The sequence below is a fragment of the Haemaphysalis longicornis genome, unplaced genomic scaffold (assembly GCF_048455015.1).
Source record: "Haemaphysalis longicornis isolate Haplotype H1 unplaced genomic scaffold, Haemaphysalis longicornis Haplotype H1 scaffold_117, whole genome shotgun sequence".
NCBI lineage: Eukaryota > Metazoa > Arthropoda > Arachnida > Ixodida > Ixodidae > Haemaphysalis > Haemaphysalis longicornis.
The window spans coordinates 124,319-150,033 of NW_027526222.1; the positions used below are offsets into that span (position 1 = coordinate 124,319).

Below are 25,715 nucleotides of genomic sequence, written 5' to 3' on the forward strand. Positions count from 1 at the left end.
AGTTTTGACTGTATTGCTAAATTTTTTGAAATGTGAACTTCTACCTCACCTGGAACCAGTACAACTTAACATTCTGCAACTGCATCTGCAGCTTCACAAGAGCAAAAACGTGCTCGCCATAAAATGCATAACCATAAACCCGACGCCACATAAAGTCATAGTTTAAGGTTTGTGCCACCAAGGTCTGGTAGCGTGCGCCCGCGAGTTCAGCACCTCCTATGCAGTTTCAACGGCAATTTCTGGACAGCCGGATTGGTGCTCTCAGTAATGTGCGTGACAAATTGCAGTTCACCAAGTTTGTATCGTCCGTGCCATCGAAGGTAATACGAGTTGCACCTGTGCAACACATTTCACTGCCCTCCAACTGGTGCAAAAGGTGAGGTGGTGCAGCTTCTTGGTACCAATACCTCTGCATCACCTGTGCAAGATGACGCGCATGCCACATGGTGGGAGACTGCGACTTCAGCCCAAAACGCCCACCCCCCATCTGCATTTCCTCCACTAAGAACCCCACCCTTACACCTAGCGAGCGATGGGAGATCTTGTTGTCAGCCCCGCCTTGGAGGATCGGCCACGGCTGGTCACCAGGGGTCAGGTGGTGAAGGCAGCATATGGAATCCCGTGAAGATTGAGCCACTCTCGTCCAGCGGGTTTAGCGCTGACATGCTCTGCATTAAAAGTTTTGCCTCCTTTTCCTCCTCCGCAATGGTTCTTAAAGGAGCCATGAAGAGAAAATGCAAGTTGGTTTTATTCGAAAGATTTCGTGTTTTATAGTGCCCCCAGCGCTTGTCCGGATACAAACGGTGCTTTATTCACTGAGAAATTAAACAATTTAGGTTAAAATTTTGATTTTCCCGCTCAATCGTGCGTTTTCGTGGCCCCAAGTGACATCACGGGAACCGACCGCTCTGCAGCCTAGAGTGCCTTCATTCACGCATCCGCCGTACAGGGTAGAGACACGTAACGCTGGCGCCGCCATGTTCGGTTGCTCGCTCGCCGCCGAAGCAAGTCATTGTGTCAAAACCGCGCTAAAATTATCGCCGCAATGCGGTTTACTGAAGAAGTTTGAATCATATTGTCTGTTTCGCGTTGCTAGGTCTCGTGGGAAACGAAAAGAATAACGCGTTGAGCCCGTTGGCCCAATTGCGGCGGCACGGGACCGTTAAAAGGTTGTCTCCACCCTGTACAGCGGTGTGGTTTGTTCCCGCGTTTCTTTACGTTCCGTAACCTAGATGGCGCCACCATACCGTGGCAAGCGTTTGGTTTGTTTTTGCCCGCATTTAAACCTGGCTTGTTTTTGTTCTGGGAGAAAATATTCGTTCCCTGAAACAGTGCTCGCTCGTCAAATGGGGTCACGTAAGACACCGTTGCTTGCGTCAATCGGCCAGTGTCGTCTGAGACAACCCCAAGCCCCGTAGTGCTGTGCAGCTAAACCAAAGCATGCTGTGCGCAGTACGAACAGCAGAACGCATCAGTACTTGTATGTTTACATGTGCTTTCGTAACTTCCACTGTTTGTCCCATCATTCTTATTGCTTTGTAAAGAATGTGCCCTAAATTTAAGCGCAAATCGCTCGTTCGTCTAGTTTGTAAGTTCTACCTAATTTGCGTCTGCTTCTGCCAGCCTCCGCCAATCGCAGAGCTTAGCTCATGTGACGACATAGGTTCTGTTGCGGGAAATGAGCTGGTGGGTCGCATGACCATTCCCGTTTTTCCTAATTATGTAGCTTATTTGAGCGAAGTTTACGTTAAAAGTGGTGTCAGTATGATTCTAACGAGACAATCTTTTGAATGAACCAAACTTGTGTTTTCTCTTCATGGCTCCTTTAAAACTCAGCCGTGGCTGCAGATAGTCCAGTCAGCATCTACTGGGCTCTTCCACGTAGGTGCCCCGATAACGTGCCTCGTAACGAGAGCCGCTGCTCATTACGAAAGCAACGTCACCAAAGTTACAAAGGCTGTAACACGAGGGCTCGTTCAGAAGAGAGAGCAACCATATATGTACCTTTGCAATATTTCATGGAAAACCCGCAACTTTGTCTGCAGATCACGTACTTTGCTGTGAATCATCTGTCAGTTTTATTGCGTTGAAAACCTGCTGTGTAGAACTTTAGGGTGGCGTCAACTCATGCGCCATACAAGAACCAAGAAAGGCTTCCTGTTGTTCATTTTCATGACTGCGCTGTACATCTTTCAGATAAATCACCATGGCTTTCTCGAATGCAGGATTGGGTCACAAGTATGTTGGAATATTTAAGTTGCAGCATTAGGAGCATCAAGAAGTCATACTGTGATCATTCAGTCAGCTGCATGACAATCTCCCTGCTGACCATGTCGTTTTATTCCCTCAGCCACCTGCATTGGTGGTGAATTCATTCTGACATTGCTCCTACTCTGCTCATAGTTGTTGCTTCAAAAGAATTATAAACATAACAGCTATTGGATTTATCAAGCCATAAAATTAAAAAAAAAAAAGCTGTTCATCTTTCCTCGATACAACCAGTGGGTGCAAGAAATGTGAAAATGAGCAAGTTGGTCCATGCTCCGCAGACACGCCCATTCAGCCAGCACGGCTTCACACTGAATTGAAATGGGGCAGGTGCAGGGGACCCTAGAGGTGGCACGTCGTGTCATCTGCTCGAGCGTGCCATGCCTGCCTAGGCGAGAAGAGAAGTGAAGCTCACTGCAGTGTTGGATCACCTTGCCAGGTCATTGAAGAGGCTTTCTCTCCCTCCAGTTTCTTCCAGTGTCCAAGTGTGCCAATACTCCGTTGCTAAAAGACAACTTAACTCACGGCAACATAATTTTAAAGCATTTATTTTGCAACAGGGCATAAATGAATGCGCATGATCAGATGATAACGAGGAATGGTGATCAGATAAATATGAAAAGGTTTGCTTCACAAATGAAGTCCAGAAACAAACGGTGATGCAGCCCTTGTGTCCACGCAATGTAGGTGGTCGTGTCATCTATGCAGAGGCCTGTCACTGAAGGTGTCATATTCTCATCGGACGCAAGGCAAGGCAGGACTACTGTGAGTGGTGGAGGTCGCCTTCTGCATGACCACGATGACAGGCTGGGGAACCAGTGGTCGTAAAAACACACCAAAAGCGAAGCTGTTGGCAGGTCCCGACAGTTGGCCACTGCCACCCGAGTGCTCCTACTTCTTTAGCACGTGCAAAACTTAGGGGGGTGTGATAGCAGATGGCGGGACAAGCACATGTCTGTGGCGCCAGAGGCATTTTTTCTTGTTAGTAGGAGGGTAGCATCACCCAGCCCTAGCAGGGTAGTCAGTGCAGATGCAGAAACTGCAACAGATCCCATAATTACGAGAGATGACACAACAGAAGGTGACACATCGCAACAGATGACATTGTTGCAACAGAAACTGACAATCATGACAGACCTACCATGAGACATAGAGGATCATGATGATGATGATGATGGTTGAGTTTTCTGGCGCAAGGCCAGCTGGGGCAAAGAGCGCCAAACAAAAACATAGAGGATCATATAGCTTGAAATAAAATCTACTGCTTCAACATTCCCACATGTTGTCATTCCCACAAGCAGTCTAAAGTGTATACCTGAATTCTCTTTTTATGTCTAGTATTCCTAGGATGGCTTTTATTTGCAGGTTGATGCCGCTAAAATGTTAATTAAGGGCACCTCTGTCCAGGGATGGGCAAAAGCTGATTTGGGCGGGTGGCAATGCTGTTAAGCCACCGCAAGAACAGAGTGCTAGCAATTTCTCTGCACGCTTGCAATGCAATGGCATAAGGGAGATTTGTTGAAAGTTTTCTAGAACCATTGCCAGTTTTGCCAGGTTTTGGAATAGGGACAACATGCAGTGCTTTCCAGCTTGCAGGAATGACACCACACAGGTGTGCCTCACTTATGGTATTGAGGAGTTGAGTGAGCCCATCATTGCCGAAATTCTTGAAAGCCTCATACGGAATAGTGTACATCATTGCCCAAGTCCCTGAAAACCCCGTGGGGAATAGTGTCTGAACCACGGTGCAGTTTTTTTCCTTTGGCAGATTCTACTGCTGCAAGCAACTCTGCCATGGTGAAAGCCATGCCGATCCCTTCAGCGTCAAAAGGCAACGGAGGCTATTCCACGTGCTGGGAGGAATGTTGGGCAAGGCAGAAGATTCCGAACAGGTGTCACGTAATAAAACAGAAAAAACACTTGTTGCTCTGGTGGTGACATCTTTGGGACATACCCCAGTGACATAAACAACCTTTGCCAGCCAGAGCCAGGTGTTACCTCCCATGCTCCATCGCTTGGAAAGTTCGCCAGAGGGGGGCGTTAGAAGTGTTCATTGAAAACTGCTCCCATCAAGCATGACACTGGCACTGCGACACGTCTCATTCATATCAGCAAGCCTTTGCTGACAGAAGCTGTACACGCGTGCATGCGGGTGGGGAAGCAGGATCCCAAGAGACTGCATGATCTGCTTTGCTTGCCAGTGAGCAGCCTACAGATTAAAGGGGCCATGCAGACAAAACACAAGTTTGGTTCATTCGAAAGATTGCCTCATTGGAATCATACTGACACCATTTTTAACATAAACTTCGCTCAAATAAGCTACATAATTAGGAAAAAAGGGAATGGCCATGTGACTCACTAGCTCATTTCCTGCGATGGAACCTAGGACGTGATATGAACAGCTGTGCAATTGGCTGAAAACGGCAAAAGCAAACGCAAGTTATACCCGTGCTACACGTACACGAAAAATGACATTAAGTGCTTAATGCCTTAACTTTTAATGCCATTAATTTGCTGCTACACGCAAAAATCTAATGCCATTCGCTCTAATGTCATTTGGGTTTAAGGAGTTCCACACAACTCATTTACCTTCACGAACACCTTAAATCTGCGTACCCTCGAACGTGATGAGCACCAAATGAAACCAACGAAACTCTCAGCACCAGAGTGTTGACGCGGAAACATAGCTGAACTTCGAAATAAGGCGATTTTTTGTGCACCCTTGGTGCCGAAGTTTTCAAGAAGACAAAGTTCACTAAAACAGCGGCAAGAAACAAAACATCGTGTCACTTGTTGTGCTAAATTTTTCGGATTTGGCTACCACTGGCAGGCGATGGCAGCTGATGAAGCCACTATTAGAAATGGCTCGCACCACTTTCAAAAAAACACTGTCTCTCATAACGTTTTCTTTCTCAAAAAAACATTTCTAACCCTTGTAAGATGTTTTTCTCTACGTTAAAGACTTCTAAAATATGAGTGAATTTCTCTTTTTGGTCATGATCACCATCATACCTAACACATTTAATGCCTTTGCGGTTTCGCGTGTAGCACGGCCCAACCAGTTAATGTCATTTGGCATCTTAAGGCCTTCAGCACTTAATGCCATTTTTTGTGTACGTGTGGCACGGGTATTAGGCAGGGCTTATAAGCTTGGAGCTATTTTCGCTTAAATGTAATGCATATTCATTTTATAGCAGTAAAAATGCTGGGGTAAACAATAGAATTAGGTATGTGCAGTTCAGCAAAAAAATAGACAGGGACTAGAAAAGGTGCAACACAAAAGCGCTACTACAACTGAAGTTTATTAGAAAAAATACACTCGCTTATAAACACGTTAAGAACAGATAAAACTGAAAAAAAAAAAAAGAAAAGAAAGGAGCAAAAAAACGAGGTGAAGTGACACGAGATAAGATGTTTTTGCACACTCAGACACACCCGTCAACAACACGTGTGCCAGCAACCTCCAGAAATTCAATTGCTTTGGCTGAAAAGTGCCAAGATGCCGCACTGATGCACGTGACTTGTCATGCACTGCCTGAACATTCACTGCTGCCATTATTTCCCTGGTGCGCTGGTCTCTCGACCTGAAAAGCACTTCACAGTTTTCCAATAACGGACCACAAGCACCATCTCCACAATCTTTGCAGTGGGCAGCCAAGTACCACAGCGTACATTATTTGCATGTTCACACAATCAAATATTAAAGGGACCCTGCAGCACTTACCATCGACTACTCGGAATGTATTTTGGGGTAAAGTCTAGTGTCCAAGCAATCTCCTCCCGCAAGAGCTAAGAAAACCCATTCACTATTACTGAAACTACGTGTGATGAGAAATTGCGCATAATTGCTCCCTCTCAACTTGATTGCGGACAGCGCGACGAAAGCTGCGCGCTCTCTTCCGGAGAGGGGGGTGGCTCGCAGCGTTCTCTTTGGCGGCCTTCGATATATCACAGGCCAGGGAGTTTTCTCCTTCTCTCCACAACGTGGAAGGGCCTATTTCCGGTCTGGTGCCACAAAAAAGCAGGCATGGCTGCCTGCTGGCAAGCGCGCGCTCAGGCTGGTAGGGCGTTTTTGAAGCAATAAACGTTTCTTGTCGAGTGGTCTCGTTGAAAGGGGAGTATTGAGTTCGTCAAACTCCGTGCGCACTCAAAACACGAAAGAAACGCCAAAACTGTGCTTACAGGTTCAGGCATAGAAGAGGTTGGTACACAGCGCCAACGACGGCGGATCGTCACAGGAAATGCGAGAAATAAGCCACGAAGTTGACCAGCGACAGCCAAGAGGACAGCCATGGCCTCAATGACGTTGTTTAGGCCATGCCAGGGGTGCAAATAAGGCAAATTGAAGAGAGCACGGTTGGTTTTTCTGCATCTTTTACAGCGATTTCAGCACTCACCGCTTCATGTGCAAGTGTAATATTTGGCTCAGGTATTCCTGGTAGTGTAATCTAGACGTCGCGCAGGTTTACATGCACTCCTGAAAGAGTGTTGCAGGGTACCTTTAAGACAGCATCCTGTTTGGCCTACGTAAGACTTATGAAATGTGGTAAGTCTTGCGTAGGCCAAACAGGACGCTATAATATTCGATTGCGTGAACATGCAAATAACGTACGCCGTGGCAATGAGGGACACTTGGCTGCCCACTGCATATAGATTGTGAAGATGGTGCTTATGGTCCATTATTGGGTTGCTGACACACGCGTTGTTAACGGGTGTGTCTGAGTGTGCAAAAAATCTTATCTCGTGTCACTTCCCCTCGTTTTTTGCTCCTTTCTTTTCTATTCTTATCAGTTTTATCTGTTCTTAACGTGTTTATAAGCAAGTGTCTTTTTTCTAATAAACTTCAGTTGTAGTAGCGCCTTAGTGTTGTGCATTTTCTAGTCCCCGTCTATTTTGCGTTGAACTGTACATAATGGAATACCAACTAGGCCAGTCAGTTACATTACTAAAACAATGGAAGTTACGAAAGTGCACGTAAACAAAAAAGCACCAGCCCACTGCTGTTGGCACAGCACGCACTATGCTTGTTACAGCTGCACAGCAGTCCAGCACTTTCAAGTTGTCTCACACGACACTGCCCGATTGGTGTAACTGACATTGTCTTACGTGACCCTATTTGTTGAGCAGACCCTGTTTGTTCAGCACGCCCAATGTTTCACGAAACGATTACTACCTACCGCAACAAGAACAAGCCAGGTGCAAATACGGTCAGAAACAATGCAAAGGCAGACGCCGCTCCTGCGTAGTACTCAGGGACAACTTTCTGCAGCAATGACGTCAAGGCTACAGAATCGAACCGCGCCATTTCGCTGTGCAGCTGGAAGCAGTTCAACAAAAATAATTGGCTGGCTGTAACCTAAGCAATTCCAAAATATATAGTTCTTATGTTTGAGTCTTGGATTGATAATGCCACCAAATTACCATCCAGAATATATGAAACAGAGAATTATTTATAGATTCTTGGATATTTTTGGTTGCGGCCGTCGCTACTGGCGTCGCATAGGTTCTCGACAAAAAAAACAAAACAAAACAAAAAAAAAAACCATGAAGCTTACACAGGCAGCTTGTCAGGGCAATGGGTCTATAACTGGCAGGAGTTATAACTAATGGGTCTATAACTGGCAGGTCTTTCTCTTCCTTCAGAAAAGCCACAACTATGGCCTCCCTCCAAGAGCGTGGAATGTGCCACGAAAGCCATATCTGGTTGTATAGGTGTAGGAGTGTCTAAAGAGTATCTGCGTGTAGATGTTGTATCATAGCGTATGTAATGTTGTCTGGCCCTGGAGCTGAAGGCTTACAAGTGCAATCCATTGAGCTAATACAAATACTAGAGAAAGTTCTTATACAAGTGCACTTTCTTTACATGAATTTCTTCAGCTCTTTCCTGTGGCACATAGGCGAAGACTCATGTTTAAAAAAAAAAAAATGGTGCAAAGGCATAAGACCATCGCTTTTCTACAATGCGAAAAAAAGCAACATAATACAGTTGAACCTCGATATAACGAACCTCGATTTAACGAAATTCGCGATATAACGAATTTTTTCAAGTTTTCTATCAAAATTTTGCTAAATCCATGTATTTTTATCTCGATTTTACGAAGTAATTTCGTGCGGCGCTTTCGATTTAACGAAATCATGGCGAGAAAGGAAGAACGAAATTCCGGTCGAGGCACGTTTTATTTTGCCTCTCAGAGCCTACATTGAAAACATTCAGTTCTCACATTAACTCTTAAAAGGCTAAAATGAAAGAAAAGCGGTGAATTATGCAGTTGACAACAATTAAAAGCGATGAAAGAAGCTGCTCAAAAACCGCTAGCGGTTATGGACGGTTTAATAGTGCGGCCACCATTTTGACGTCTCCATCGTTGCCTACGCCAGCGCCCTCTATGCTTAGGCTGCCGAAGGCCGAAGCCTACTTCAAGTGTCTTTTTCTACGCATCCTTGCTCACGGTGCTGCTGCTCTAGGTTGTGCTCGTTGATAACCACACTAATATTTTGTTCGTCCATCATTAGATGAGTTTTATAAGCAGCATGAGCACTCCAAGGGAAAGAAAAGTGTTCCGAACAAGAGCCTGAGGAAGTGTCGGTGAAACCGAAGGCCATTGAAGTGATGGATGCCATCGACGTTCTGCGGAGGCACACAGGCGCACGCGAATGTTGAAGAGCAAGCCTTGTTAGCGCTGTCAGCATACGAGCGTCACGTAAAGCCCACCCTGGTCAAGAAACGCCAAGCACTGCTTACGGACTTCTTCACTACGGCTTGAACATCGAGTGCTGGTGGCAATAAATTGCTCTCCGAACCAAGGTCAAAACGTGTTCATTAGACAGCTGCGATGCGGAGAAATCGGTTTCTGTAGGGCTCAGCGGGCATAAAAGTAATTGCTTAATCAAATTTGGCCAGAAGATATTTAATGTAAGCTTTCCGCTTTAGCGGGAGCACGTAAGCGCTGCTCCACAAAGTGAAGCGGTCAGTGTGTACTCCACTCAACTCTCAATCATGGCTTTATCTCGAGTGTCGTGGTTGCATCACACGCCCATACTGCAGAGCCTTTGTACATGAAAAAGTCTTTCGAAAGCTTTATAGCACCCTTCCGCTGTTGGCCCGCCGCACCCCTCATCGCCGCGCCTAAGCCTACCACTGAACGGACGAAAAGAGGCGTAACTTCGAACCAGCACCTCGCCGGAGTAAAGTTCACGGGGCATGGACGCGGGTTCAATTGACTAACAGCGGCGTTTAGAACCGAAATGAAAAAAAGAAAAAGTGGATACCTAGTCTGCTATCATATTTAATGTGGCGTTGCGGAAAAAGCACCGGTTTTACGACGACACGAACTACTGTTGGCTATCCGAATTCCATTGCCTAAGTGTTGAAGCTCTTAATTCACACAATTTTCGCGGCCAGTTTTAGTAAAAATTTGGGTTTAAGTGGAGAGGTAACTACATAGAAGTTGTTTCTGAGCGATGGGCAAGGTTTTGAAACCTCAATAACTGGTAAAAATCGAAACCTCGATTTTACAAAATTCTTGATTAAACGAAATTTTCGCCCGCAAGTACGACTTCGTTAATCGAGGTTTAACTGTATTAAGTCATATTTATTTACAGTCTAGTCCACTTATAACAATATCCAAGGGCCATGGAAAACCCATCGTTATAACTGATAACTGTTATAAGTGGGTTGTGCAAAGAAAAAAAAAAGACAAAACAGGGATCAAAACATTATATTCGCATGCAAGCAAGGTCGTAGTACTACTTATTTGCAGAAAAGATACTGTAGTCGGTGGGCTTTGTTTGCTTCGCGCAAAAGCTTTTTCAAGAGCATCTATCTATAGGTGCTTCACCTAGCTAAGTGAAGGGTCCTTGGCGGAAATGAAGTCCCTGAGGGACTGTATCATGCGTTGGGCCTCCTGCGAAGACCCTACCTGAATAGGCTGCTCAACCGCGTCGTCTTAGTATCACTGTCCCCGCTGTCCCCAGCACGTATCCTCGCAACAATCGTCTCTTCAGTGAGGCACTTGCACATTTCCACAACATCAGCCCTGACGTTCCTTCCGCGGAAAGACGGAGGCAGTTGAAGAGGCACCCAGTCAACTTCAAAGCGGTGCGTGCGTGACCATGAAGCGAACGTAGGTGAACACGGCAGCAATTGGCATGTCGGCGCGAGTTCATGAGCGGGCGTGGCGGCAATGCCAAAGCGGCAGAGCAGCGCCGTCAACTCATTTTTTAAGGGGTAATAGGGATGTCAGATGCACCGCAGCTCGCGGCGCACGCCTTCAACGCGGAGAGCGCTCGTATTTTCGGTGCACGCCGTAACCGGATCCAATCGTTATATCCGATATCGTGGCACTGCAGCATTGTAATAAGCAGTTTATTTTACCATAGAACGTATACAAAAGTTGAAGGTGCCATAGTTGTTCATTGTGATATCCGATATATTGTAATAAACGGTATCGTTATAGGTGGACTCAACTGTACATTATTTGGGAAGGTAGATGATAAAAAAAAAAATGAAAGAATTCAAACAAATATGTTGATTTATTATTGTGAAATGTCTGGTCCGTTTTTAACAGGTACCGTATTTATTCGAAAATAGGTCGAGCACGAATATAGGTCGACCCCCTAAAAATTGAAGTCGCCGAAAAAAAAAAACATATTCGATTATAGGTCGACCCATACTTTTAAGAGAAAACTTGAGGAAACTTTTTAAAACTCACATTTATTTACAACGCGGTCACATCACTGGTCGTAGCCACACACTGCGTCGTCGTCGGAACTTGCGCCGCATGCGCCGCGGTCCATTGCGCTGTATGAATTTCTGGACCCACCCCGCCCCCGACTGGCTTTGAAGACTGAACGGCCAATCCCGCCTCGCAGCGCTAACTGCCGAGGTTTGGTCTGAATATCTTCGCAGGACACTTGGAGTCCTTTTGCACGCTCCTCTTCCACGTGCAGCCGGAGTTTTTTCTCGAGAGCATCGTGCCTCCCAATTGTAGGGCCACGGAACGCACGACGCAGTCCCCTACAAGCAAAACGTTCATCCCGCTGTTTCCGCTATCCCCTGATCAGCTTTTCATTAACGACTAACTCTTGCTGACCAGCGTAGTTGTTCAAGTTCTCAGCAAACAGGATGACCCGCAGCTTAAAGTTGGCAGTATAGCTCATCCGATGTGACATCGTGAAATGTGCACGAGCAAAACGTTGCGTGCGGAAATCGCAAATTCGCAACGAAGCAGACACTAAGAAAGCGCGGAGATAGTAGAGACAGCGAGCAAAGCAGCCAACGCCGTTTCGTTCACGAGGTGGCTACGCTAGGTGGCGAAAGTCACCACCACCTCGCGCTAGCCGCTACCACGACTTCCGAAGACACCAAGCCTAGCCAATCTGGCCCTCTAGCCAGTAGTAGTACGTGAGCTCGCTCGTGTCTGGTCCGGCCGCAGGTAATGCGCGATAGCTGGCAGTGACTGTGGCTGGTTTTCTTACACTGATTGTTTTGTTATTTTTACTTTTATTTTCTTACCTGTCTTTGTTCTAGATGCTCCGCGCTGCCGCCTCAAATTCAGGAGCGCCGGGCGCGACGGAGAAACGGATCGCTCGGTGCGCTCGCCATTTTTGATCACGACTATAAGTAGAGGTTCTTCGGTCACGATTATAGGTCGACCCTCAATTTTTAAGCACATTTGCGGAAAAAAAAGGTCGACCTATATTCGAATAAATACGGTAAAAATTAAAAAAAAATTTCGCCGAAATTGTGAAGCAGATTATGTTATCTTTTGTTAACTTTGCTCACAATGATGGAAACCATGTTTAGCCACCCAAGCCATGAATTCTTTTTGCTTTGTAGCCAAACGGCAACAATTACAAAGTGCGGTGAGATTGTGTGTATGCTCAAAATAAATGTGGTAGAATGTCATGCAGTGTAGTTTTTTTATCTCAGGGATCTCAATCACAGCATTGAGATTTGTTGGAGACATGTTTTGTGCCCGCCTAACTTCGATGAATGAGAACAGGGCCACATTATGACCCATCGTGGAAGGACTCGCCACTTCGAATATCTTCAATTATGAGGATGTGTGTTCTTTTATGCTGTGTACTGGATGCCTGATGACAAAAAGACGCTACCTGCATCACTTATTGTGCAAAGATGAATGCCATTCTGATATAACTACATCATGGGAGTGATGTTCAATGGCCATTGTATAAAAATTTTTCCATGGGGGTGCAAGATGCCACGAAATTAAGTCGCTAAAGAAACAATACGGGAAGAGTGCCAGGGCTGTAGCATTTGCTGGCAAATAAAATACATCTGAGTAGTCCCAACTGAGACCAGCAGAAACCAGAACAACATTTCCTCTAGGGAATCGGTCACATTATCTGGAGAACAGATCCAGGTGCACAGTAAAATGTGTATTGCACGTAGCCAAGCAGCGATGTTGCTACAATGCTTCTGGAGAGCACTGCTGGTGCACCTTAAACAAATGTAGAGGCATGCAGTGCTTCAAAACATACCTCAAGGCAGGAATGCTTGAAGACCGTCTTGTTGAAGGGGACACCAGGGAAAACCCTCGGGTAGGTCAGTACCCGGTAGGGCAGGTGGCCCTACAGCCCATGTATTGTGCCCAACAGCTCGACTGCCAGTGCAGCATGGCCGGCTGGCACCTCCATGAATCTGCCACAGAAAGATGGACAAGCTCAAAGAAGCTATACAGAAGTTTGAATGCACCGGGCACGCTGCCAGTTTACAGGCAAAATTATTACAGGATACATTGGGGAAAAAAAGGGGGAAGGCTGTCTGCTTTGGTTCAGCGGTCTACCACTGAGCATCAACCTACACGTGGCAAGGCTAGCTACACCTCGACATATTGGCACAAAACTGTAAAACGTAGCCAAGAGGGAAACTAAATTTCGTTGGTAGGCAATATTTATTTGAAAGCAGTGACCCTGTCATGCGAGCCCAACCTTTTTTTGATTTTTATCCACATCAAACCACATCCAAGCCCAAAAGACATATGGTGTCCTTATTATACCTATTCAAACAAACCGTTGGCAATGAATGAATTCAAATCCCCAGTTTTAAAACCAGGGATTTGAATTCATTCATTTGGCCACGTTTGTACTTGCAAATTTCTCTTCCCAGGCTTGGTTTACACGAGACACCAATAACAACGAAGTCCCAAAAATTCAGCCTTAAACCTTTCAGGGTCAATGACGTACACGCACGTCATCACTGGTATGTTTAAAAAGTGTGCCTTTTTCGATCATCGCTTGGCATGTGCTGCCACACTGCAGAAATACAAGTATTTTTTTTCTTGCGCTGATGGCTCTTTTCTTTTTTTACGCTTTACTGCAGCAGTGCGACCGCTATCGCTTGCACATTGGGTCACGCGCGGGCTCACAGCAGCTGGTTTCGGTTTCTTTCTGGTTGAAACAGAAGTACTGAGTTCATCACTCCGCACACACTCAAAACACCAAACGCCAGAACTGTTTGGACTGGTTCAGGCATAGAAGAGGTTGCTGCACAGCACCGACGACAGTGGATCATCACAGGAAACGCGAGAAATAAGCCGCAAAGTTAACCAGCGACAGCCAATAGGACAGCCATGGCCGCAATGATGTCATTTCGGCGATGCCAGGGGGCGCATAATGAGGAAAACTGAAGACAGCGCGGTTGGTTTTCTGAGTCTTTGACAGTGATTTGCGCGCTCACCACTTCATGTGCATGTGTAATATTTGGCTCAGGTATTCCTGGCAGTGTAATTTAACAACGCACAGGTTTCCTTGCACTGCTCTAAGAGCATTCCATTCGATTCGATGGTGCTTTATTTAACACAAAGAAAGTACATAAAATGGGTCCATAAAATACAGGAGGAGGTCCCGAAGTCAAAGACTGCAGGGGGACCTCCTATAATACAAGCATCAACAAGTAAATGTTTGAACAAACAGTGGTTACAGTATAATGTTGAAACAGACAAAACAGATGTTACAAAACTGAGATTGCACATTGAAAGTAAAAAAACGCAAACAAAACACGGGATAAAAGCGAACAAAATGAACTCAAATTGACTGAAGATGATACGGAAGCTATTCTTGAAGGAAAAAATATTTGAAGCACTTTTTATGAAGTGAGGCAAACAGTTCCATTCGTAAGCAGCAGAAAAATGCACAGCTTGTTTACCATAATTAGTTTGAGCTTTAGGAAGTAAAACATTGTTATTCAGGGCAAAACGAGTGCAGCTCTGAAGTGGAAGCTGGTTAGCAGTGATAATTTCGATAGGAAGCCTATTGCTGAAGAATTTACCGTAAAAACCCGCGTATAATACGAGGTTTTTTTCCAAATTTTACTCTGTTAAATTTGTGCCTCGTATTATATGTGGATCCCAAAGTTTTCCCCCGAGAATTTGCACTTTCGGTTTCAGCGGAGGGAGCGCCATCTTGCTGTGGCGTTAGCTGGCTGCTGCTTCTCTCAGCCGGCGCCATTTTGATTGTTTTGACTACGCGAAGGATCTCGGCACGTTCACCGCAAGTCTATCAAGATGTCAGGTGCACTAAAACAGTATTCGGCTGCAATTAAAAGAAAAGTTATTTTATGTGCCGAGACCATCAGAAATTGCGCTGCAGGACGGCAGTTCGGCGTTACCGAAGGCAGCATTCGTGGGTGGAGAAAGCAACTGGTGCTTGACTGGATAAAGTTTGTGTGGTGTCGGCGGCCTGGAGCACTGTTGGGGATTCCCGTCAGTGCTCGTGTTGGACGCCTTTCGCTGCCACCTGGCCGATTCGGTGAAGAAGTTGTTGCACGAACCCCGCACCGAACTCATTGTCATGCCAGGAGGAATGACATCCCAGCAGCTGCAACCGCTAGACATTTGCATCAACAAGCCTCTCAAAGACTGCATCGGGTCCTGCTACCAAGAGTGGATGAGGACAGGATACCCGTAAGTGACAGCTACCGAATGGCTGACGCGGGTTTCTCCAGCGGTGCTTTGTGGCTGGATCGCGGATGCGTGGGCCAGCATTCCAGAGGAGCTCGTCAGTCGCTCTTTTAAGAAAAGCGGCACCTCGAACGCCCTTGATAGCACTGAGGACCACTTTCTGTGGGAAGACATTTCCGACAAGGCGACTTCAGCAGACAGCGGCAGCGACCCTGACGATGACTAAACGGACGTCGGGAGACGGTGCCAGCGAAAACTGACAAAGACTGAACGGTAACTGCAGTGCAAATAAATGTTTTATGTGCTCTTTACCTCGCATTATATGCGGATGAAAACTTTTTTTCTGATTTTGATGTCCCCGAATTACACCTCGTATTATACGCGGGTTCGTATTATACGCGGGTTTTTACGGTAAATACTATGATGCAAAGAGAATACTTAACCAAATTAGAAACCGATAAAATGTTACGAGCACGAAGCAGCGGTAAAAAACTGCAACAGAAATGACTATGGGTAATGATCCGTATGGCTTGATTCTGAATATGTTGCAAGGGGGACAGGTGTGTCGGGTATGTATTGCCCCAAGACGATATGCAATAATTAATGTGACTATGAATAAAAGCATAGTACAATGAAATTAGAGTCTTCAACCCAAAATAAGGACGAACCTTGATTAATATTCGCATTCCATAAGCTACTTTTTTAGTTAACAAAGAGATGTGTTTTTGGAATTTGAGGTGTTTATCAAGCTCAACACCTAAAAAAGTGGCGCAGTTTGAGCGAAGAAGTTGAGTACCATTTAGGCAGATGGAAGAGTTTTCCGGGATTATTTTGTGTTGAGATCTAAAAATAATAAATCGAGATTTGGACGAGTTAATGGTGAACATATTTTCCCGACACCATGCAGCTAAATTATTACTATCATCATTAAGCTTCACAATTAGCGATTCTAAATTTATATCAGTTGTAAAGATAGTGGTATCGTCAGCATAAAGTACACCAGTTGAAAATTTAAGGCATTGCGGGAGATCACTGATAAAGATTAAAAATAGAAGGGGACCTAGAAGAGATCCCTGTGGTACGCCTATATTCGTTAATTTGAATTCGGAGTAAGTACCAGAGATGCATACAGTTTGTTTCCTATCGAATAAATAACTTTTTATTAGGGTTAGAGCAGGGCCGGTGATTCCAATTTCATTTAATTTTTTAAACAAAATGTGATGGTTCAGAGAGTCGAAAGCCTTAGAAAGGTCAATAAACAGCGCACCAACCAGATATCCCGCATCAATGGCTTCTTTAAATTTATAACTTAGAAATATTAAAGCAAGTTCAGTTGAATACCCAGCCCTGAACCCGAACTGGTTCGGTGATAGAATGCTAAATTTTGACATATAACTTGTGAGCCTCACAACAAGTAGCTTTTCAATAATTTTGCCAAAGAAAGATAATACGGCTACCGGGCGGTAGTTTGATATGTGAAGTCTGTCCCCTTTCTTAAACACTGGTGTTAACTTGGCGTTTTTCAAAACGGATGGGAATACCCCAGTCTTAAAGATAAGATTTGCAATGTGGGCGAATGCTCCAGAGACGAGATGCGCAATCAACTTGATATATGAAGGCTTAAGGTTGTCTAATCCCGGGCCCGTGTCATTAAAATTGTGAATAACCCTATACACTTCTTCAGGCGAAGTGGGTAAAAGAAAAAAACTGTGAGGCAATCGCTGAAAATTTGTGTTGAGCGATTCAGGTGGAACTGGTTGGTTGGGTGTGAAAGAATCTAGAAAAGCGTTTGCGGTGTCAGATGGGTTGTCAAATGTACTGTTGTCTGAATTTATTTTTGTTATGGAAGGATTCGCCGATGTTTTATTTAGGAAGGAGTTGATAACTTTCCATTGCTTTCGCACGTCATTCCCCACACTGGTGATTTCGCTCTCGTAATAATTTTTTTTAGCGTCTTTGAGCAGCTTGCACAATACTTTAGAGTACGTTTTGTAGCGAGCTAGCAGACGCGAGTCCCTTTAAAGGGACGCTAGCAGGTGCAAATCACACAGTTTTTTACTGTGAAATATATCCCCTAAGGGTGAGCTTACTGTCACTGATGCGTAGCACTTTGGTTTCGTTTCTGCTTCATTCACGCAAGCCTTAACTTGAAACCTGCATTTAACGAATACCTGGATGCAACGAAAAATTGCAAATTCTTGTCAACTTCATTATATCCAGGTTTAGCTGTATTGCTAAGAACAGGACAACCAAAAAGGAAGTAGGCGACATTACCAGGAGTTCTTTTTTCTGCCGTGTTAGTTGTTGCGCTAGCTTTTTCTACATGCCTTGTTTCCTTTATGCACACATGAAGAAAGGGGCTGCAATTGTGCATGATCACCAATGTCGCACCCACTTGCAAGTTACTACAAACTGAGGTAGTTTCGTTTCTACCATCACACACAAGCAAGATTTGGAGCAGATTTGGCACAGATAACTCAAATAGTAGCAGGTTGTAAAAGGATCTGCCTTTTGATATAGTTTGGGGCAAATGAGTCAGCAGTCCCATCGCTGTGATTGGACAAGTTTAAGTGCACAGGAGAGAAGCAGAGATTATGAGACACCACATACTGCTCTGCATGCCAAAGTAATTCTACTTATGTGACCACTTACAGATGTTGCAGGGAAGATGAAGCCACACCGAGGTCTGTGGGACACTTCTCAATGCATTCTCCAGTTGCTTTAATCTTCTCTTCACCTCCTTTCAGGGAGAACAACCCACTGCGTAGAGGAATCTCTGTGAGAAGGTGATCCACCAAAAAAGAAAACTGAACTTGAGGCAAAGAAGGCTCTCTCTTGTCCCCTCAACATTGGCCAGCTTATGGATAGCACTTAACCTGACAGTAGGTCCCGATGGAATGCCAGCATGGAGACAAGTTTTCAGTAACTGGGTGTCACGGAGCCACACGGTTTGAACCTATAAAAACTGTTACAAGGCAGAACCCTAAGCAGGTGATTAGCTTCAACCCATCTTGAAGAAGACCAAAGCCAGGAGAAGCATATTCCCTCACTAGTACAGGACCCTACAACACTTATCGGCGATCATTTGGAATGCGTCTGGTGGGAAGCAGAGTCACATGAGCCAAAATCAAATTTTGGAGTACGAATCGAATACGAATAGTTAAAACTCTTTGTGAATCAAATCCAAAATTTCCAAATACGAATATCTTGGCTTTAGAGGGTATAGAGCTCCTAAAACAGCTACAAAAAAAAAATAAAAAAAATAAGAGTGAAAACCTACGCAGTGAGCACTTCACATGTCTGAGAGTTTATGTACTACAGCTTGATAAGAAAATCGTCATCATCAATAACTTTATTCCAGTTTTGTGTCAGACAAAAAAAAAAAAAAAAAAAAAAGCTGACGATGGCAAGGTAAAAGCGGTCATTAACAACTGCCTGACGAGCCTCACCCCACCTACAGGTTAGCATTAGCAAAAAAAAACTGCGGAATTCAGGAAATAAATTATTTTTTAGACGTAACAAAATGACGAAATTCATACACAATCAGGGCATCCATTTAAACCAAATTGTAAACTTCAGACCGCACACAAAATTAAAAATAAAAGGTTAAAACAAAATAGCAAACAGTGCAATAAAAATATGGCCTACACTGCAATGAAGAAAAGTGGGCTCCTCAACATGCTGTAAATAGTATAGAAAGTATATTTGACTGGCTGCAGTCCTTCCAGTATAGAAAGTATATTTGACTGGCTGCAGTCCTTCCAGTGATAGAAAAGAGGCGAGGCATGCTAGTGGCTGGAATAACCTTACTGCAAGCCAAGGAGTGATGTTGGTTCCTCACACATGCCACTATATTGGCAGGAAGCTTATTTATGGCTTCTAATTTTGACACAAGTACTGTTCCACTTAAGCTAACATACATAGAATTAAAATACACTTGTTTATCTCTGTGGCGACCGGTCACGCGAACATGGCACACGGCAGTGAGGACACAAGCCACTGTCAGGGGCATATAGGCACACTGGTTCCACAAGTCGTGTTCTACCTTCTCTTAGTGCTGTCGTCGCGGCCTCTCGTGGACGTACATGGAAATTCATCCGTATAGTCCCACCAGGTGGTGCCAGTTACCACAATCTCCTCCCGCAAAATTTGTTGAAATCTGTTGAGTATCGCCGGGGAAACAAATTGAAAATTGCAAGATAAAAAATCACATTCCCCATATTACGAACTACCACGATGAAGGATGCAGACTTTTCTCCTGGGAGCTGAAGCAGGGGAAATGAGAGCAGGTCTCTGCCTCCAGCACCCAACATTCACATTTTCCTTGTTGTCATTCTTCCTAATTGCAAAGTCCTCAGCTTTCAGTACACAGGGCGAGAAAGTGTGGGCCTTCGTGCGTACTGATAGGGTCTCCGACCCTCACCGGATGCATTGTAGAAATTAAAGCAGCAGGTGTTTTGCTGTAATGTGTTACACAATGAACCAAGCACTGTCAGCCAAATCTAAAGCATGCATTGGAGCAAGATTCTAATTTGAGCTTCATGCTTTCTTATGTGTATCTGTGCTTTGGCTTTGTAGCACGCACAGTTAGCCACCCATGGCAACACAGGAAGAGTGCCAGTGCCATCCTCATACGCTGTTGCAGGAGCTCCAATCCCTGGAGCCAAGGAATCCACGTATTTCTCACCAGCGCGCCTCGTGGGGAAGGGGAAAAAATGAATACTTGAGTTTCATTTCCCAATCTGTCTGGTTGCTTCATTCCTCACACACTCATCATGAAGTTGCGATGAAGGAAGCAGCAAAACAGCTCGTGATGGCTTGTAACAGCAAATTTTGTTTTATGCAAAAAAAACAAAACAAAAAACTGCACACAACAAACACGCTGTCTGACTGTGTTACATCACAGGCCAAAACGAGCGCAAATAGAAGTTGAACACGGGTGCATCGAGACGTGTCACAATGGTTACGTAGTCATACTGGAAGTGCGAGAACAAATATTTTGTCTGCCTTTTTTATATTTTCCTCGCCAATGACTTACTTGAAAGGCAAGAAAGCAACGTCAACACATACATTATTTTATCGATGACTATTTATTTTCAGAACATGTGACATTGCGCAGCAAAAACCAAAGGTGCGGCTAGAGCTGTAGTGATGCCACTCCAGTCTGAATAGTGTGGCAAATTTAAGACAAGTAAAGAGCGTGTTCTGTTTTCAGTCATCTTTTACAATTGCCGAGTTTCCAACTGCATGCAGAAGTGTAACATTTCACTCGACAATCCTGCCTGTGTTTTCTAAGCATAACAGGTTTACTTCCAGCGTTGAAAAACATTTGCAGGGGACTCAAACACAGAGAAGCTCGAAATACTGCAACAATATGAATTTTTCTGTCCCTTGCTTTGTGAACAGCTACAGTCTTACAAGAAGGGGTGTTGAACTTTCAGGGCAGGGAACAGGGGGTGGGGAAAAACCACAGTGGATAAATTTCAGATGGTGGGAACAGTAAAAAAACGTAATGACCGATTTGGCCTTTCTTGCCCTTCCTCCTCTGCTCCAATGTTGAGTTCAACATGATCAACAACCTTCCACATACGCCCTGTGAGCAAGCATGTCTAACAAGCCAGGAAAGAAAAAAAAGCAATGTTTAAATTTTTGCACTGTGAGTGAACGATGCATATGAGCTTTTTTTTTTCTGTGAGAATGAGTGTTTGTTGCTAGTGTGTTCTTAAAAGAAAATTTGTTCTTTATTCTGTAATGGAGATGGAAGCTACACTTGCCAGGCTTCTGTGCCACATGAACCCCAGAGTATTTGATCAGCAATAACATGGGAAGCCTCTTACCACGATATATTTCCACACTGGTCCTCTGGCTACCACACCAATGCTGATGACCATCCCTGCTGTAGAGGCTCCTGCACTTCAAAAAAAAAGAGGGGTGGGGGGGTGTTAACATGTCGAAGCTACACATGGTTTATCAGGTGCACCGTAGTGGAAAGCTTGAGATTACTTCTGGCCACCTGGGAATCTTTAACTAACATGTGCCGCAGTCTCAATACACGAGCATTTCAGTTTTAAATGCAGAGCATTTCTTAGCCTCGCCTGTTCCTACGTCGGACGGTGTCAACAGTTTCGCGTCCGCAGCAGGTGCGCCTCTCTTCCTTCCCTCCTCTCTCTCAACAGCAGCTGGCGCGCGCATGCGTCGTAGTCAGCCCGTTCGCTCCGTCGCGGTCTCGGCGTAACAGGTGCGTGATAGCAGCGCGGTGGGGTCGTGGAAGGGCGCGCGCTGCTTGCGCATGCGCGCTCTCCCCCCCCCCGTACTGCTCTCCCTCTACTGCGCGCGCTGCAAATATAGCGGCCAGCGGTCGCTCGTGTTTCAGTCACTGCGTTGCTCCTTCCTTCCTGGGTTGACGCTCGTGCCCACGTTTACTCGTGTCTGCTACTCCAGCATCACGGAAGAAGCGATGGAAGCAACACTGCCTTCAATCAGTACTGAGGCCCCAATGCTCTGCATTTACTCGTGTTCCCCTCGCGGGAAGGCGCGGGAATTTTCTACCTCCATCAGAAAGACAAGACGCTGTGGCAGGGATCAAACCTCAGTCATTGGGCTATGCACAATGCCTTAGCAACTGACCGACGGTGGCGGCTGGTCACTCCTGTACATAACTGCCTCGCCCAGAACAAAACATAGCAACAGGCAAACACGCCAGGGTAAATGGCAAACTTGTATTCAAACTGTTGAATAAGTATAGCTGATTCACATTTGAACTGGCTTGAATGAGTGAAGAGCAGTTCTTGAAGACTGACAACATGCTTGGCTCACTATGAACACCTGCAAAAAAAGCCACCTGTAGGGGCCCTGCACGACCTCTCTCTTTGCGATACAGCCTTCAGGTGACTGCCAGTAACTGCATCTGCAACAACTTACGGTGGCCTTGTGCGCTGCTGCACACCTGTGTGAAGCCTTGGAGCTCGTGGCGGCAAGGCTTGCGGTGTGTCAGGGGGCAGGCAGTCCCCTCGGTGTTCAGCAGCATCCCCTTCTCAAGGGGCAGCCAGCCTTGCCAATCCCTCGGACGAGATCTCTTCCACCTGAGAATCTCTACACACAGTGGCCTTTGGTAGCTGGGGCTTGTTACAGCAGACGGGCAGATCCACAGGTACATCCCTGCCGAATCAACAGAAATTTCAAGAGATAAGTGCACACCAGAGGAAGAGCACACTGAGGACCTATGAACAGTTTCTAATGATGGAGTACCACAATGTATGCCATAATGCGTACAAGCAAACCTTATTAGGGCACATTAATTCAAAAAACACTTTGCGTGGTTAGGATACTAGAAAAGGACTGTAAATTCACAGCTACAAGAGGATTTAACAGCTGTGTACTTGAAAACATAAAAGTCCTCAGAAGCATTTACATCTCATTTTTCACAAATTTAGAAGTTTCAAAATCAGTCTCACAAATTTAGCGCTTTCATAGCAACGAAATTCTGCTGGAATACTAGCATAGTAACATTTAGCAAATGGCAGCAAGTACCTGCAACAATTGTCTTCCTTATGCAACAGTTAGCCACGGCATTAACGTGTTGACAGGCCCAGAATACTGAGGGGTCTTACAATGGTAAAATAAAACTTTTTTGAAGCTTCCTTTAGGCGGTGCTTTTTCTGGAAGGCTGCCACATTCATACCGGCTTTCAACTTTTCACCACATGCACGCCACACTTGGCATATTTGCTAGCCAATAAATGTAGTTACTGAGAGCGGCTAAGGGGAATGAACAAATAATGTTGGACGAAAATGCTCACAGGGCATACGCCACTTTGCCTCGATTACAGCGCTCCCTTTCCAACAGCGTCCTCCTAGCTGAAGTGACCAATGCGCACAGGTCAACCTACTGGTGGAGCAACACATGCTGACTGCAGCCGTACATGGGCAGCAGTGCCCTTTCGAACTTCGCAGAGGGCAGACTCTGTTAAACACACTCGGTTTCTTTGTCAGAGTACTGGTTTCCCTTTCCCATACTAGACAACTATGATTGTACAAGCAACCAAAAAAATGGCAAAACATTAATTACAGTTCATATAAAGAACCGTTTGGCCAACAGTCTCACCAAAACCTTAGTCTCAATTATAGCTGCAATAATTATCATAATTCCTTTGGCTGGTAGGCTAAAGATGAAATACTTAGCCCCAACCTGCAGTAAAATCGTGTGAGATAAAAAAGCAACTAGCATGCATGCAAGCATTTGTGCATTTAGATATTTTCTCTTTTTGCCAAATGACACGTTTGAAACCAGAGGCAATCACCTTTGCTCATATACAACGCTAATGAAACCACTGTGCCTTGCATCCTGACAGGTTTACTTCCAATTCTTTGAAAGCAAACTTAGTGAAACTTTTATTTAGGAAAAGGGGTACAAGTCGTTTAACTTGTGGTGTCATGAAATTATGAGTGTTAATTTTTTATATACCTTTATTATTTTTTGCTTTGAAGCCAAAATAATAAATCTACAAACAAACTGTGTGCTTAGTATACATTTTTTATACTTGTAATTCATGAGGCATTTTTATTCATTCTTGATATTTGAGATAACACAAAGCTGTTCACAGGCACTAGAAGTTCTGTAATTTGCAAGTGCTTATAAATTACGAAACTGCTGGTACCCCTGAACAGCTGTAAACACGCCCACTCCAGAAGTTCAAATGTCCATGCAGATGAAAAAGCAATTCACTTAAATGCTTAGTCACATGCTTAAATTTAGCTGATTAATAGCACTTCTTCCTACTTACAGGCAACAGAACAGCACAACGGCTAGCTGATTCGAGCTAAAGCTGTACATGACCTTTTTTCATTTAATATGCACTCACCTGAAATAAATCCTTAAATGTGCCTGTTCCCATTTTTACTGCGACCAACATCAACTTTCGTAGTTAAGTGCATGGTTCAAAAACTTGCGCATATTTGGATAAGGATTTAAACAGCATCTATAACTGCACGGCTGAAAAATTTGAACGTAACCTCTGCTTAGAAATTAGGTAACAGCAGGCCAAAGATTTGTGTGTTAGACCTTTCTTCCTTTTAATAAACACCTCACTCTCTCTGTCCGCCTAACTTTCAATGGCTATCAAATTACTTTCACAACATATGTAATTCGAATGAAAACCCAAATCTGTCCTACTTGAGCTTGGAATCAGCAGAACCTTGACCCCAACTGGAACTACTGGATCATAAGGTGTTTCCTTGCCTGCCGTGTACTGCTGGGATGAGATCACAGGCTGGCCATTCAATCCACCTGAAATCATAAACAAGGGCAAAGAACACATGAGGCCAAAGAAATGACACAAAGGGAAACTAGTGGCACAGTCACAGAAGGAGCTCTTTAACAGGCGGATGAATAAGTGACAATAAGCAAAAAGTACCCAAGTCGAAACAAGCAAGCATTCAAAGAGAAATATTAAGCGCATTATACAAGCTAGGGAGAAAAATTCTTCAATCATCGGCCGCAGAAGTGACAGCGATGATGTCAGGAAGATCAACCCAGTATGCACGGGGCAGAATTTGAATAACTTCATTTTCCCATGCTGGTAGCAGTTACTTAATTCTCAGCTGCGATCAGTTCATTTCCGGTTAGTACCACAGCATTCCCAGCCAGGGCAGCTGATTCCAGTTCCTGATTTTCGACATGCCTTTAGGTTCGATGGGACCTGAACTGCTAAGCTAAATGATAGCTTCCAGAATCACCTTATAATGCCGGTAGAAAATACAGGTCGTATAGCTGTTACAACTTTACAAGAAAGTGACGAGCGCTGAAAGTATCCAGAAGTTAAGAATTAATTTTACCGAAAACTCGACATGTTTTGTAACATATTTTGCTAACACTGCAGCCAAGCTGGCTCTACAACTCCCACCACTGTTTCCTTCTGCCCCGGAGAGCATATCAACAAGGAAAAATTTATTACGACCCCCGGCAAGCACAGTACAGAGGCGATTCGATCTAACAGGTCTGCAATGACATCGCCTTTGTAGTAATCCTACCAAACCCAAACTACAAGTCGCGAACAGCAGAAATCCATTCGGGCAGCAATTATGTGCAACGACGGCGTCACTCTTCTAGCGATCATCATCTTTCAGTTCGCTTTTATCGACTATCAACAAGCGGCAGTCTAGGAAGACCAATCTGGCGCTCATTATACGATGGAAGATCAATCTGGCGCTCATTATACGATGTGGCCTATCTGCTTACCGACTCATGTGTTTTCCATGCGCCTCGGATGCAGCAAGAACAGTCCGCAACGAGCAGGCAAATTCTCGCGGTTCGCGTTTCACAGGCGGGTAGGGATATCGCGGCCAAAATATCTAGGGAACACCTCGACGACTAAATCTGAAATCCTCCCTATTCTGTGCTGACGGCTGTGCTGGTCGCAAGAAAACGGCGACGTTCTTTCTCTACGCGACGAGTTCGGAAATTATGTTTACGGCGGGAAGACCACATAACCAACGTTTTCCATTTTGTTATTTGCTTTATTTGAAA

General features: G+C 44.8%; 1 protein-coding gene across 9 annotated transcripts; it reads right to left on the reverse strand.

Annotated features, from left to right (window-relative positions):
- Positions 1–2,847: 2,847 nt before the first annotated feature.
- LOC144161480 (uncharacterized) lies at positions 2,848–25,715 on the reverse strand. 9 transcript variants are annotated; one of them, XM_077692136.1, is made up of 8 exons: positions 25,428–25,714; positions 24,363–24,476; positions 22,113–22,349; positions 21,029–21,099; positions 17,844–17,951; positions 12,772–12,931; positions 4,628–4,682; positions 2,848–3,307 (listed from the first exon to the last, which is right to left on the reverse strand). In XM_077692136.1, exons 3-5 carry the CDS (start codon positions 22,345–22,347, stop codon positions 17,925–17,927), a joined length of 333 nt encoding a protein of 110 aa, XP_077548262.1. In that variant the 5' UTR covers positions 22,348–22,349; positions 24,363–24,476; positions 25,428–25,714; the 3' UTR covers positions 2,848–3,307; positions 4,628–4,682; positions 12,772–12,931; positions 17,844–17,924. The 9 variants fall into 9 exon arrangements, with proteins under 9 accessions (XP_077548262.1, XP_077548261.1, XP_077548268.1 ...); XM_077692135.1 differs by lacking the exon at positions 4,628–4,682 and adding an exon at positions 7,446–7,585; XM_077692142.1 differs by lacking the exon at positions 4,628–4,682 and having other exon boundaries at positions 22,138–22,349; positions 24,429–24,476; positions 25,428–25,715.

Coding starts and splice junctions, on each gene's coding strand:
- LOC144161480 (XM_077692134.1), bottom strand. CDS start 22,347: ATGTACCTGTGGATCTGCCCGTCTGCTGTAACAAGCCCCAGCTACCAA. Junction 21,100..22,112: donor CAGCAGCGCACAAGGCCACC/GTAAGTTGTTGC, acceptor TTTGAAGTGCAG/GAGCCTCTACAGCAGGGATG. Junction 17,952..21,028: donor CAGTGTGGAAATATATCGTG/GTAAGAGGCTTC, acceptor TCCTCTACGCAG/TGGGTTGTTCTCCCTGAAAG.